Consider the following 13744-nt stretch of genomic DNA (forward strand, 5'->3'; position numbering starts at 1 on the left):
TTTGATGAAAATATCAATGCTGATATTAGCAATAGATACATGAGAAGAAGCAATTAAAAAGATCTAAAGATGTGTGGTTTGGCAGAATGATTATCAATATAGTCATTATGTGGACTGCTTACCTTCAATTCCCTTGTGGCACGATAGCACTAAAGCAAGTCAGGGTGCTGTGAGTTTTGTTTTATAAAGGCTGTTAAGTCTAAATAGGTTTGCTTAGTCATCATGGTTGCTGTTTTGTGGCATATCCATTCACTTATAATTTAAGGAAAAAGTAAAGGGAACTTGTTTCTTTCTTAACACTTTTGCTTCAGGCAACCCCTTGTTGCTTTTACTACTGAGAGAAACTCCAATTCTTTAAGAGTTAATTTTAAGACAAAATTTTGCCTGCATCTTTCCAATCCCTGGAATACCATTCACAGGAGCATAGCACAATAAATCTGTTCATGCAGGTGATAAATACTGTTGAGGGCTCTGCTTGCTAACCATTTAAGAAATACAGATTTACATACTTTCAAGGCATATCTGTGAAAATGTCAGTCCTTTAACACTCAGCTACATAGCCTTTCTGCTAAAGGGAGCACCCCCTGAATGACTTGCCCACACTCTGAGCTCTTCCTGCCTCCAAATGAATTGGTGATTGTTCCCCTCCTGCCTCCAGTGTGTTGGTTACTGTTGCCATCCTTATCGAAGGTAAGGGTCCAGGCCCACCGGCTTGGAGTTATCTGTGTCTCCTTCCCTTTCCTTAGGCTCTCGTGGTAAATGCTGCCAATTCTATCTTCACAACCCCTCTGGTGTTCTTTCCTTCTTCTCCTTTCATCACCATTGCCTCTCACCTGCTGACATCAAATCACATCGTAACTGACCTCATTGCCTAAGCCTTTGCTCTCTCATATCCAGCTAAAGACCTACTGCAAGAATGATAGCCCTGAAGCCCTGTTCCAGTCAGCTCATTCATGGTCAGGGAATTTTCAACAGCTTCCCGCTGCTTTGCATAAAAGGCAAATACCACCACCTAGCAGGCAAGGGCCTCAGATCTACTTTTCCAGATTTTTATTTCAATAGTTTCCTTTTTATTTTTCAGTAAAGCAGAACTATATGTTGTCCCCAAATTTCTTTTCTTTCCTTTCTTTTCCTTTTCTTTCTTTTTTTTTTTTTAAATAGAGACAGGGTCTCACCATGTTGCCCAGGCTGGTCTTGAGCTCCTGGGCTCAAGTGATCTGCCCACCTTGGCCTCCCAAAATGCTGGAGTTACAGGCGTGAGCCACTGCACCTGGCTATTATCCCCAAGTTTATTCTGTGTCTCTCTCTCTTTACCTTTAGACTTTGCGATGTGCTGCTTTTTAATGTGAAATGCCCAACTCTTGTCCCAAATACACATATCCACTTGTGAAAATCTAACCTATCATTAAAAGTACATCTCAAATGATCGGTATTTCTTGAATAAAGTCTTTCATCTTTGCATTGCCTTAGAGTTTGTTTTACATCTTTCTTATGACAGCACTCACATTCAAACCTTGGTTATATTTATGTGTACACTTGTCTCTCCACCAGGTGGGTAGTAAGACTCTCAAAATCAGAGTCCAAATTTTATCAATCCTAGGACTCTTCCATTCTCTTCAGTAGAAAATCAAAATATTTTGTTAAATATTGGAATGAATAAGCCAGTGAATTGATTATGTTAATTTATTTCTACAGAACATTAGTGATGTGGTGAAAAAACACTTTGACCACATCCAAAATAAAAACCATCTGGAGCTAGAGTAACAGCGTTTTTAATCAAGCTACACTGTAATATACACTGAGCTATTAAAAATTTCATGCTGGAAAAGGTGCCAGAATCTTACTACACTATTTTCAGGAAAGAGATACCATTTCTTTCCCTAAGACGTGACCTCGTCTTAGTACCAGAAATGTGAAACCTAACTGGAGAATAAGTAAGTTTCAATTTTTAATAGCTCATAAACTCTGACAGGGCTGGGAGTATCAAATTAACTTGAGCATTATCCACCCTGCAGTGCCAGCCGAGGGGCATGTGGAGAGAAAGGTGCTAAGGGTGGGTGTAGGTATGCGTGCTCAGCTTCTAGATGGTACTGGCAGCAACAGCTGCCGCTTGGCTCTGGAGGCAGCCGTCTGCTCTCCCTCTGTGGGCAAGAGGTCCAGGATGAGATGGGGATGTGGGTGGTCAGATGGGGCAGGGACTTAAGAGGAGGCCTCAGGCCCTGGTTGGAGATACAGCTGACCTATATGAAGCTGAGTAATTAGTCACGGCATCACCGGTATATAAAAGGGTGAGGGAATCTCAGAATTGAGTTATAGTACCTGCTTGTGAGAAGATATTACATTAGTGATGACAAACGGTAGCTTCTATGAACTTCCAGAAACAAAGGATTATTTGGGGAGTAAACTTAACAGACGCTTCATTTCAGAACAACATGAAAAAATTACAGACACATAAATCTAGAAGTAGGCAGCTCCGTCTCTACCATAATGGATGATGAAAGGTGAGATTAAATGATTCTGAACTTTGTCTGACATGATAAACCTCTATGACTTAAGAAAGTGAACCCTGCTTGGCTGGACAGAGCCTCCCTAATATTATTATGGTAGAAGGAATTTCTCACATTGCAGACTGGGGAAGCCAAATATGGACTTTGTGCCACAGTGTTCTGCACCCATTCGTACACAAGGCTTTTGCTTTAAAATGAGCATTTGGAAGAACTGGTAAATCATTTTATGCACTTTGCTTGTGTTATATTCTAAATGAATTTATAAATGGTTGATTCCCTTTAAATCTTATTTTTAAATCATATCCTCTTCACCTTCAACATAGCCTGGGCTTGTTAATTTATTTTTAAGTTCAGGGCGAACAACTGTGGCCATACACATGAAGAACATACAAGATATTGGGAAAGATGACAATTTCATTGCATATCCATGACCCCCTCTTCTTGTTAATGCCCTGCAGGTAAGAATCAATCAGTAGAATAAGCAAGGCCTAGGGACCTCCAAAATAATGAAGGCTTTTATAGACCCAGGCATAGGGCAGTGGCTCCCCTAGGTACAGGATTGATGTTTTGCCCTGGGATAAGGAACTCAGAACCGTTGGCTCCCTGAGTGGGTGCAATCAGTGAAACCTGGTAGGTGTCTCTTGGTCTTTGGAGAAAAATTCCCTTTGCCAGTGTCCTATGTACAGCTTGCGTCTGCAGGCCAACTGTAGCGGCCCTGGAGAGGAACTGCAACTTTGAGCGGAACTATTGTTAATCTACACAGTTAAGAAGGGGAGAAGCCCCACCATGCTCTTTCTTCCTTTTTTTTTTTTTCCTTTTTATTTATTTATTTATTTTTGTAGAGATGAGGTCCCACTATGTTGCCCAGGCTGGTTTAGAACTCCTGAGCTCAAGTGATCCTTCCACTTTGGCCTCCCAAAGTGTTAGGATTACAGGTGTGAGTTACTATGTGCCACCCATTATGCTGTTTCTCACCTGGAGCTTCAAAAGGTCACTTTTCCCCCTTAGCCTCCAAGGAAGACTTTTGACCTTTTGCTCACAAAATAGCCAATGGCCAACAGTGTGAGAAAAGATAATCTATGTGACCACTGTTTAGAGAAATGTAGATCAAAACAATGAGAGACCATGGGAATGGGAAGCAAAATTCAGAAGACTGATAATATTCCTGTGGAAACACAAAGTACTCCGATAATTCATTTGCAGCACTTATTTAAATTATAAATGGACACAGAGTTAGATTCAAATTTCTCACTTTTAGGAGTCTGTGCAATTGAAAAATTAACAAGAGTAATTGGAAATAAATGTGCAAGGATGCTAACTGAATCAATGTTTATAAGAGCAGGCATTTCAAAATAACCTCAAGGGGAATGGAATTAAATAGTGATACTAGACAAGTGCCTTTGTGATACTTTAAGTGTAAAAAGTGAATTGAAGAGCAATGGCATAATATGATCCTGATTTTGCATATGAAATGTTTTCGCATCTACACATTTATGCATTCAGTGAAGAGAGATTAGAAAGAAACACCAATCTGCTAACATTTGTTGCTTTGAAGAGAATAATACTCTAAAAGAGGACAGATTGTTAATTTTTACTTGATTTACATCTGTATTGTTTGATAGTTGTAAATAATATATATTATTTTTGTAACAAAATTGGTTAAAGTTTTCTTAACCTCATATTTAAAAGTTTATAAGATTTTGAGATATTAATCTGAAGAATTTCAGAGACAAATTATAGAATTTAAAAATTAAAAATTTCTTGCCTTAAGAATGAGTCAATATTTTAATAAATTCTTATTTTAACCAGTAAGAAAAGTTTATAAGAGGAAAAGAACCATTTCTGTAGTTTCTACATGTCTACTGACATGTCAATATAGCTATTGTGCCCCCTTTTGAATACTATTTTATTGCCTTATAAAATTGGAAATCTCCTAACCAGATGAATACATGGAGAAGTTATTTTATTTTGTACCATCTACGTGATGATTATACTCCTAAGAGGAAAATAAATATATTTGTTTGAAAAAAACCAAGGGAGTCAGGGGAATCTCACTCAACTCTGTGGCATAAGAGAAAAACTTTTAAATTAAATGATTGGAAAGAGAAAAACAAAGCTAGGGATAAGTTCTGAAACCTTTTTAAAAAATCTTTGCTCTGTGGTTCCTTTAAGCGAGCAGTTCTCAAACATTTCTGTGCATCAGAGGGCTTTGTTAAAACACAGATTGCCCAGCCTCACCTTCAGAGTTTCTGACTCAGTGGGCCTGGAATGGAAGCTGAGAATTTGCATTTCTAGGAAGTCCCAGATGATAGAGAGCCACTGCTTTAGAAATATTCCTTGTATACCCTTTGCCAGAAATGGCTAAGATTTCCAGAAGCAAGAATAGAAATAAAGGCAAGATGTACACACGTGATATCTGATACTGGGGTTGAGATTATGTATGATATACAATTTTTTAAAAAGTAAGACTATGACTGAGCTGTCTATTACACTACATGTGCTGCGGTAGTATTTTGTATGTTGTATAAAACAAAAGCATTAAATAAAACAAAAGTATTTAAGAATAATAGAAAATTATTTGTATGTATTAAATCTCACTTTTTTTCATTGCTTATAAAAGAATATGAACTGTACAAGTTTCCAGCTAGTTATACATATTAGAAAATAAACAAAAACAAAATATTGAAAGAAGAGAGGATAGAATGTTTACAAATTCGTTTGTAGTTTTAAAATTAAAAAATTAAATTAAATTAAATTTAAAATAATAATAATTATTATTATTTTGAGGCAGAGTCTCACTCTGTTGCCCAGGCTGGAGTGCAGTGGCACAATCTCGGCTCACCACAAACTCTGCCTCCCAGGTTCAAGTGATTCTCCTGCCTCAGACTCCTGAATAGCTAGGACTACAGGCATGTGCCACCATGCCTGGGCAATTTTTTTGTATTTTTAGTAGAGATGAGGTTTCGCCATGTTGGCCAGGCTGATCTTGAACTCCTGACCTCATGATCCACCCTTCTCTGCCTCCCAAAGTGCTGAGATTACAGGTGTGAGCCACCGACCCTGGCCAAATTTAACATTTAAAAGTTTTACCTGCCTTTAGTTGTGGTACATGATTGCTTTAAAAATACGGAGGTGTTCTTTTCACATTTTCTTTGTGTGAAACAAACATAATATGTTTTTAATGATTGCTTCATTGTGACTGAAGCAGCTGAAATGCACAGTGTGCTCTTTTGAGTTTCCCTATAATTGTTCAAGATTGGTTTTTCATTGTTCTTAAACTTCTTTTTAGGAGAAAGAGAAACATGGAAAAAAAAAAAAAAGAAAACTTTAGATAATTATAACCTTATACTATCTTCGGGGCAATGCCTCATTTCTAAGGGAGTTCAAGCACTGTGCATCAGAGCCAGGAGGTTCCAGACTTGTCACTGTCATGCCAATCGTATAACTTTCCAACAGGTCCTCCTTCCCAGATTTTCTACTTGAAGCGGTACCAAGTCTCTGGACAGAGCTTCAAGGGAAGGATTTTGGGGTCATGGGTTTTTTCCAGGGAAGCTAGAAAAAAGCTTCCCTTGCAATTTGAGTTTGAAGGCAGTAGCTCAGTGGCAGATCAGGACACCTAGGAACATTTCCAAGGAAGTAGCCACTTCTCTCCCAGCCTTGAACCCTAATCTCTGGGTTCTTCCCTCTGAGATTCTCCCCCGTCTCAGCTAAACTGTGCATCATAATTGCATGGCTATTTAAGCTATTACTTTTAAATAAGATGTTTACTTTGTGAAAGCTCTTATGTTAGGGAAACCAGAGGTCAGCATTGCAGTTTGTTTACAGATCTGTGAAATGACTTTGCCCTGCTACCCCCTTATTGACATCAGATTTCATCTTTCACGCTACCCTTTCTTTTCCAACTTCAGTTTTCTAATGCTCTTGGATACCCCACTTTGGAGATCACCCCGGCTTGCCTAGGACGCACCTCTCCAACCTTCAATGCGTAACCTTGGCTAGTTAACCATCTTGAAACAAATTCATATCAATGCATTAATGACAGAAAATAGCTTAATGTGGTAATTTCTAGTCACATCTTTGCTTTACATGGTGATTTTAAAGATCTTAAGTAAAGAAATGCATTTTGAACAATGAAATGCCATGGACTGGTAGGGCCAGCAAGAAGGAGATGTTTAGCCAGAGCAGCTTCCCATGGTCCTTTGTATCATAACAGCTAGTCTATCTTTGGTTGATGCAAAAGTTGTACTTAAGAGAAGGCATGTGAACAGGGTTCTCTTTTAAAAGTATACTACAAATGACTACCTGAAAGGGAAATGAATGGGAACCCTGGCACTATGGTGGGTCAATCTTGATGTTCTCCATTCATCCCTTATGCTTGTTACCCATGTTAGTCTGTTTCTTATTAATTGGAAATTACTTTCTGTTATAGTCCTGGACTTGCATGTAGAGGATAGGATTACAGTTCAACAAATAGCCAAGTAATATCTGCCCAACTAAGTTAAGATCCCTGGAATCTGGTTACGTAGGGTTTAATGTGGCTAGCAAACTACTTTCTCTGTGGTGAGAAATAACATGACACCAAACCTTTCGGAATCAGGCCAGGAACTGAAATGGGGGGAAGTTGAATCAGCTGTCTTTGAAGCTGAACCCCGTCATTAAGGGCTAGATGGCACAGCCATAGAATAGGTTAGGACTGTTCTAGAGAACTAGCGATGGTTATATATTAATACCTGTAATTTATAAGCCCATAAGGATTTATGCTTCTTGTATTTTATATGTTTATTTGTACTGGTTTTCCCACTTTGACAGTCTCAGTCTATCTCAGATTGGCAGGAAATCAATTGAAGTAAGCTTTGTTCAGACTTCATTCAGACCTCTGGGGATACAAATGGTAGTGACTGGTTATCATGGGAAGAGTGAAATTCAGAGGAAATTGAATCAAAACCCTCTAAACTTGGGCATTTTTTAATAGTACCAAAACCTTGGAGTTTTTTTAAAAAAACTTTAAAAATCTTTTAGCTTTGTTCTATCTTATTTTTATTCTTTAGAAAGAGATATAGGAACTTTGTGATCACCTTGGATGATTTTATTGTAGTTAGAGAGTAAAACATTCTAGCTCATTTCTGTAAATATGCAACTCAGTAACCATGTCTCAGTAGAAATGCTTTTTATTTACAGAGAGTAAATAGAAAGTAATTTCAATTTTCTAAAAATAACAAGTACTCTCAAAATTTATGACAACATGTAGTATAAGTATGTACAGATACACTATTTAAAATTTATGTCTTAGACTTTCTTTTCTTAGCTAATATTCATTTTTATCGACTTTTCTCAGAAATTATTTTAATCAGTCCTGTATTAAAAGATGCACAATTTCAAATTTCTTCTTATCAGATTAAGACACAAAATAGGTTAAAATATAACTTGCCATTGTTAAGTTTAAATGGATCTTAGAAGTGTTAAATTTACATTTTCATACTATTCTGGATACTTCTAGGAATTTTAAAGTTGATGTCATAATTCTTCTATCGCCTTTGGTTGTCTGCATTTAACATGTGACACAGTGTGATATCTGAATGCCTCTCTGAATAGCTCCCAGCTATAATGACTACTGCTATCTTTAGGATGGATCCACGGATTCTGGATCTATCTTATGTGCAGGTAGAGGGAGTTTAAAGGAGATTTAAATTACCCTGTCAACTCCAATGACTCTTCATCCCTGGAGTTTGGTTAGCTGATTCTATGCCTTGGTCCTAGTAATTGGGGGTTCTATCTCCCCTAAGATCTGAATTCATACCACAAATTGTTTCAAGACATGTTTCTTTTCCTAAAGGTAAGCCTCTGGCTTGGTAATGATTCTGGTGCCCTAGGCTTTCTCGGTCTGTTAATCTTAATTCTTTTGGTCATGCATTCCTTTGAAATTATGATAAAAGTTAGGTTTGTTTCCTTTGAAAGTGCACATATTCTCAGGTACGTGTGCATATACACACATGCTCACAATTTTGAATACAGTTTCTGGGCTTTCATGAATCCTAAGGCAACCCCCAAAGAATGGGATCTCTGAATATTTCAGGCTTTAATGCCATGGGTAGTACACCCCAGCAGAAATCAGCCCAGCTGAGGCAGCATCCTAAATCACATGCCATTGAAGCTGTCTTGCCCTTTGGTGCACCAGAATCTTGTCAACAGTAGTCAGGTAGGGTCCACCCAATACAAATATTTGTCTAAAGCAATACCCAGAGAGGTAATATGATTTACAACTTAATGAGAAAAATAAAATAATCTGCTGAGCATGAGTGAAGCTATTTTAGAGAATGAGAACAGTAAAGATTGTACTGTGTTGATAAAGACTTAATTGCACTCAGTGAATTACAGAGCAGCAAGGTTCTGATATTTGCTTTCAGTTTCTCTTCGCTGAGGAACTTTTGAACTTCTATATGCATTGTGACTAAAAGAATTGTGGCCTGTCTTCTATGGATGAATTTAAGCTCAACCATCAAACATCCATTAAACACCAAGTATATGTCAGGTCCTAAGCTGGGTGTTGTGGACAAAAAAAAAAAAAAAAGAGTAAGAAGCTCAAAATGTTGTAGAGGAGAAAGATGTGTAAGTAAATAATAATGAAAGGGATTGTTACTTTTTAAGTGTAGATTCCATGCTAATGGTTTCACATATATTATTTCACCAAATCTTTAAAACAATCCTAGAGGCATGTTTATTTTTATCCTCATTTTATAAGCCAGGAAACAAAATCATGGACAATTGACCATATGCCATGGTAGAACTAAAGTTCAGACCTGAGCACAGGGAAGACCCAGGTTTTTGGGAGGCCCTTTTTAAAAAAGAATGCACTTTGTACTCATCAGATGGCTACTATGAAACAAAAAGAAAAGCCAACCAGACAAAAATACCGCAGAAAACAAGTGTTGGTGATGATGTGGAGAAATTAGAACCCCTGTGCATTTCTGGTGGGAATGTAAGGAACTGTCACCATTGTGGAAAGCAGTATGGTGATTCCTCAAAGAATTAAACGTAGAACCACCTTACGGTCCAGCATTCCACTTCTGAGTATATATCTGAAAGAAGTGAGAACAGGGGCTTCTACAGATATTTGTACACCTGTGTTCATAGCAGCATTATTCACAATAGTCCAAAGGTGGAAACAAACCCAGTGTTTACTGTCAGATGAATGAATAAACAAAATGTGGTACTATATGCACAGTAGTTTCCCCGTTAACCAAAGCTTTGCTTTCCTCCATTTCAGTTACACATGATCCACCACAGTCCAAAATTATTAAATGGAAACTTCCAGAAATAAACAATTAACACGTTTTCAATTGCATGCCATTCTGAGTAGTGTGATGACATCTCACAGCATCCCACTCCATCCTTGCGGGACCGTGAATCTTCCCTCTGCCCATTATATCGCCTCTGTACACGCTGCCTTCCCCTGAGTCACTTAGTACCTTCTCGGTTATCAGATTTGCTGTTGCCGTGTTGCAGTGCTTGTGTTCAAGTAAAACCCTTATTTTACTTCATAATGGTCCCAAAGCCCAAGATTTGTGACACTGGTAATTTGGATGTGCCAAAGAGAAGCCATCAGTCCTCCCTTTAAGTGAAAATGTGAAAGCTCTTGACTTAATAAGGAAAGGAAAAAAGTCATATACTGAGGTTGCTAAGATCTATGGTAAAATCAAATCTTCTATCCAGGCAATTGTGAAGGAGGAAAAAGAAATTCGTGCTAGTGTTGCTATTGCAACTGAAACTGTAAAAGTTACAGCTACAGTACATGCTGGGTGTTTAGTTAACATGGAAAAGGCATTAAATGTGTGGGTGGAAGACATGAATAGAAAACATGTTCTGATAACAACCTGTTGCACCAGAAAGCACTGAGCATCTGCGAAGACTTCAGCCAGCAAGAAATGAGTGATACCAAGCCGCTTACTACAAGTAAGGGCTGGTTACACCGATTCAGGAACACAGAAGGTTAAAAGGCTATGGCTACATCACAATGCTTACATCATTCACCTCCTGTCATCTCATCACAGAAGCATTGCAACATCTCCCATCACAAGAAGAGTGAGTACAGTACAATGAGATATTTTGAGAGACTACATTCACATAACTTTTATTATGAAATATTGTGATAGTTGTTCTATTTTATTATTAGTTATTGTTGTTAATCTCTTCCTATTCCTAATTTATAATTTAAACTTTGTCATAGGTGTGTTTATATAAGGAAAAAAACATAGTGTTTATAGGGTTTGGTACTATCCATGGTTTCAGGTATTGTAACGTATCCTAGCAGATAAGGGGGACTACTGTTCATACAAGCAAATATTATTCAGCCTTAAAAAGAAATGATACCTGCTACAATATAGATGAAGATTGAAGATACTATGCTAAGTGAAATAAGCCAGATACAAAAGGACAAATACTGTGTGATTCCGCTTATATGCGATACCTAGAATAGTCAAATTTATAGAGTTAGAAAATAGAGTAATTGTTGCCAGAGCTCGGGGGATGAAGGAGTGGCGTGTTATTGTTTAATGAATATGGAGTTTCAGTTTGGAAAGATGAGAAAGTTATGGAGGTGAAGCGCGATGGGGGTTGCACAGCAATGTCAGTGTACTTACTGCCACGGACCTGTATACCTTAAAATGTTTAAAGTAGTAAATTTAATTTTACCACAAAAAGAATACAAAATTAATAATAAAAATTAGTGACTAAAGTGAATATCTATTTAGAACAAGAAAATGATTTATAATAAATCAAATATTTTACAAAGTTAAATATCAAAAATATCACAAAATAAAAAAAATTTCATATTCAGCCACCACCAGACACAATTCTCTAATAGTTTTTATCTATGTTTAAATTTCATAATTCTGGATTATCTCTTCATATGACAAAAATTTTACATTATTTTCTGTATAGAGAATAGAAAGATATTTCAGTCTTATTTCAAGCATGGTTGATTAAAATTTGTGTTTGTTCTTATTAATATTGGGATTCATAAAACTTCACACACATTTGAAGTACTGCTATAGGTTTGTGTCTTAATACACAGGATTCTTTAATTTTGCACTATTTTCATCAAAAAAATTTTGTAACATATTATATGGTTACAATACATTCCTGAGAGAACCTGTCTTAACTAGGTTTTCTGGTCAAATTCTAAAAAGGAATTCTCTGCTTACAGTTTTACACATTGGATGGTTGAAATTTTTTCCCTGGATTTGCTCTTCCTCTGTGCATTTCACCATCTGTTTTTCTTCAATAACCTACAAATTTCTGAACCTGGGAGCCATTAAGAAGCACACTTTCACTTTTCGATGTGACTTCTGGCCCTGCATATTTGTTTTGGCATAGTGGGTGCTACCCTGAATGGCTAGCAATAAATTATCAATATACAGAAATGACTGATACCCACATAAATATGTCCCACTAAAGCCAAACTAAAATTATTCTCAATCCAACATCCTCCCTTTCGGTCTCAAAAATGCCCGCAGCCTCTCCAACAACACCTGATACAGGAAATATGATGCCGGACAGTTGTAGTAAAATGATAATGGGGTTGACTGATTGTGGTTAAATATCTTTTGCAAATTTTATATAAAACATTTCTTGTGCCCTTCTGGGATCTTGGAAGTAAATCAAGCCAATGAATGGTCTTGCAGCTTAAGCATCATTATTTTTACAATATTGCCACCTCTGCCTAAGTCTGTCTCACTCCAACATTTTTGCTTCTCTCCACTGTGCTATTCCACCTTAGATAATTGTAAAACATTAAGATAAGGGCAATGAGAGAAACCTAGTTAGGCAGTAAGGACACATTAAGGAAGGAAGGCTACGGAGGGAAGCCTATCTCATGCTGGCCTGTCCTGGCATTGCATTGTTTTATTTTATGTATTTTGTTACCCCTTTCAGAAAAGTAACAGCACAGCTCTGCCCAACTAGCACATCTAATGCTGTATCCCACCCACCTGCCCTACACTGACCAGTGGTGCCATAAAAGTCCTGTTTTTATCCTTTTCTTTTGAAAAAAAAAAATTAGAACAAATAGAAAGCTTTGAACAAATATTGGCATGATAGAAACAAGGAATAAAATACATAGAAACATCCCAAGGGAAGATCTACATGCTCTAAATGAGTTTGTGTCTCTTGGAGAGGAATAAAATCCAGAGCACAGAAAATGTTCAGATAAGATGGATGAAACTCAGAATAACTCGAGGTGCAGCAAAGACTCAGGCAGAACAACTATATCCTGGCACATGCTATCCCAAATTTCAAAAACAGAATGGTGGATGTAGGTGAGTTATAGATCATGAGCTTGATGCAAATGTAGGTAATATTCTAAGATACAGTATTCAGTAGATAGTGTTAATCACGTAGGGAATAGTCAATAAAATGACAATAGGATTATTGACGTTGAACTGGATATAAAACATGTAAAAAGCAAGTTGACTCCAATCAGGCAATAAAGGCATTAAATTCAGTCGAGTAGTAAGTAATATCCTGTAGAGGGAATTTCACCTACCAAATTACACAATTATAAACTATAAAAGAAGCCAGGCATGGTGGCTCACACCTTTAATCCCAGTACTTTGGAAGGTCCAGGCTGGCAGATTTATTGAGGTCAGGAGTTCTGAACCAGCCTGGCCTACATGGTGAAACCCCTTCTCTACTGAAAATACAAAAATTGGCCGGGCATGGTGACGCATACTTGTAATCCCAGCTACTTGGGAGACTGGGACACAAGAATTGCTTGAACTGGGAGGCAGAGGTTGTAGTGAGCAGAGATCACGCCACTACACTCCAGCCACGGTGACAGAGTGAGATTTTGTCTCAAAAAAACAAAAAAGTTGTAAAAGAGGTAACTTTAAAAATTGGGTAAGGGGGCTGGGTGCGGTGGCTCACGACTGTAATCCCAGCACTTTGGGAGGCTGAGGCGGGCAGATCATCAGAGGTCAAGAGATCAAGACCATCCTGGCCAACATGGTGAAACCCTGTCTCTACTAAAAATACAAAAACTAGCCGAGTGTGGTGGCACACACCTGTAGTCCCAGCTACTCGGGAGACTGAGGCAAGAGAATCGCTTGAACCCGGGAGGCAGAGGTTGCAGTGAGCCGAGATCGCGCCACTGCACTCCAGCCTGGCTACAGAGTGAGACACTGTCTCAAAAATAAAAAATAAATAAATAAATAAATAAATAAATAAATAAATAAATAAATAAA

At 37.7% G+C, this 13744-nt stretch overlaps 2 protein-coding genes across 8 annotated transcripts in view; one reads left to right on the plus strand and one right to left on the minus strand.

Annotated features, from left to right (window-relative positions):
- Window positions 1-13744, minus strand: part of CA1 (carbonic anhydrase 1) — a 51152-nt gene that overhangs the window by 35878 nt on the left and 1530 nt on the right. The gene's annotated exons all lie outside the window — the stretch shown is intronic.
- The window catches only part of CA3 (carbonic anhydrase 3), a 69736-nt gene continuing 66346 nt past the window's right edge, over window positions 10355-13744 (plus strand). Inside the window, exon 1 of one of the 2 annotated variants that reach the window (XM_023227827.1) lies at window positions 10355-10586. In XM_023227827.1, the coding sequence (XP_023083595.1) occupies window positions 10505-10586 (82 nt within the window). In that variant the 5' untranslated portion in view covers window positions 10355-10504. The remainder of the gene's footprint in view (window positions 10587-13744) is intronic. The other variant, XM_031935873.1, reaches the window with a different exon arrangement.

The sequence above is a fragment of the Piliocolobus tephrosceles genome, chromosome 7 (assembly GCF_002776525.5).
Source record: "Piliocolobus tephrosceles isolate RC106 chromosome 7, ASM277652v3, whole genome shotgun sequence".
NCBI lineage: Eukaryota > Metazoa > Chordata > Mammalia > Primates > Cercopithecidae > Piliocolobus > Piliocolobus tephrosceles.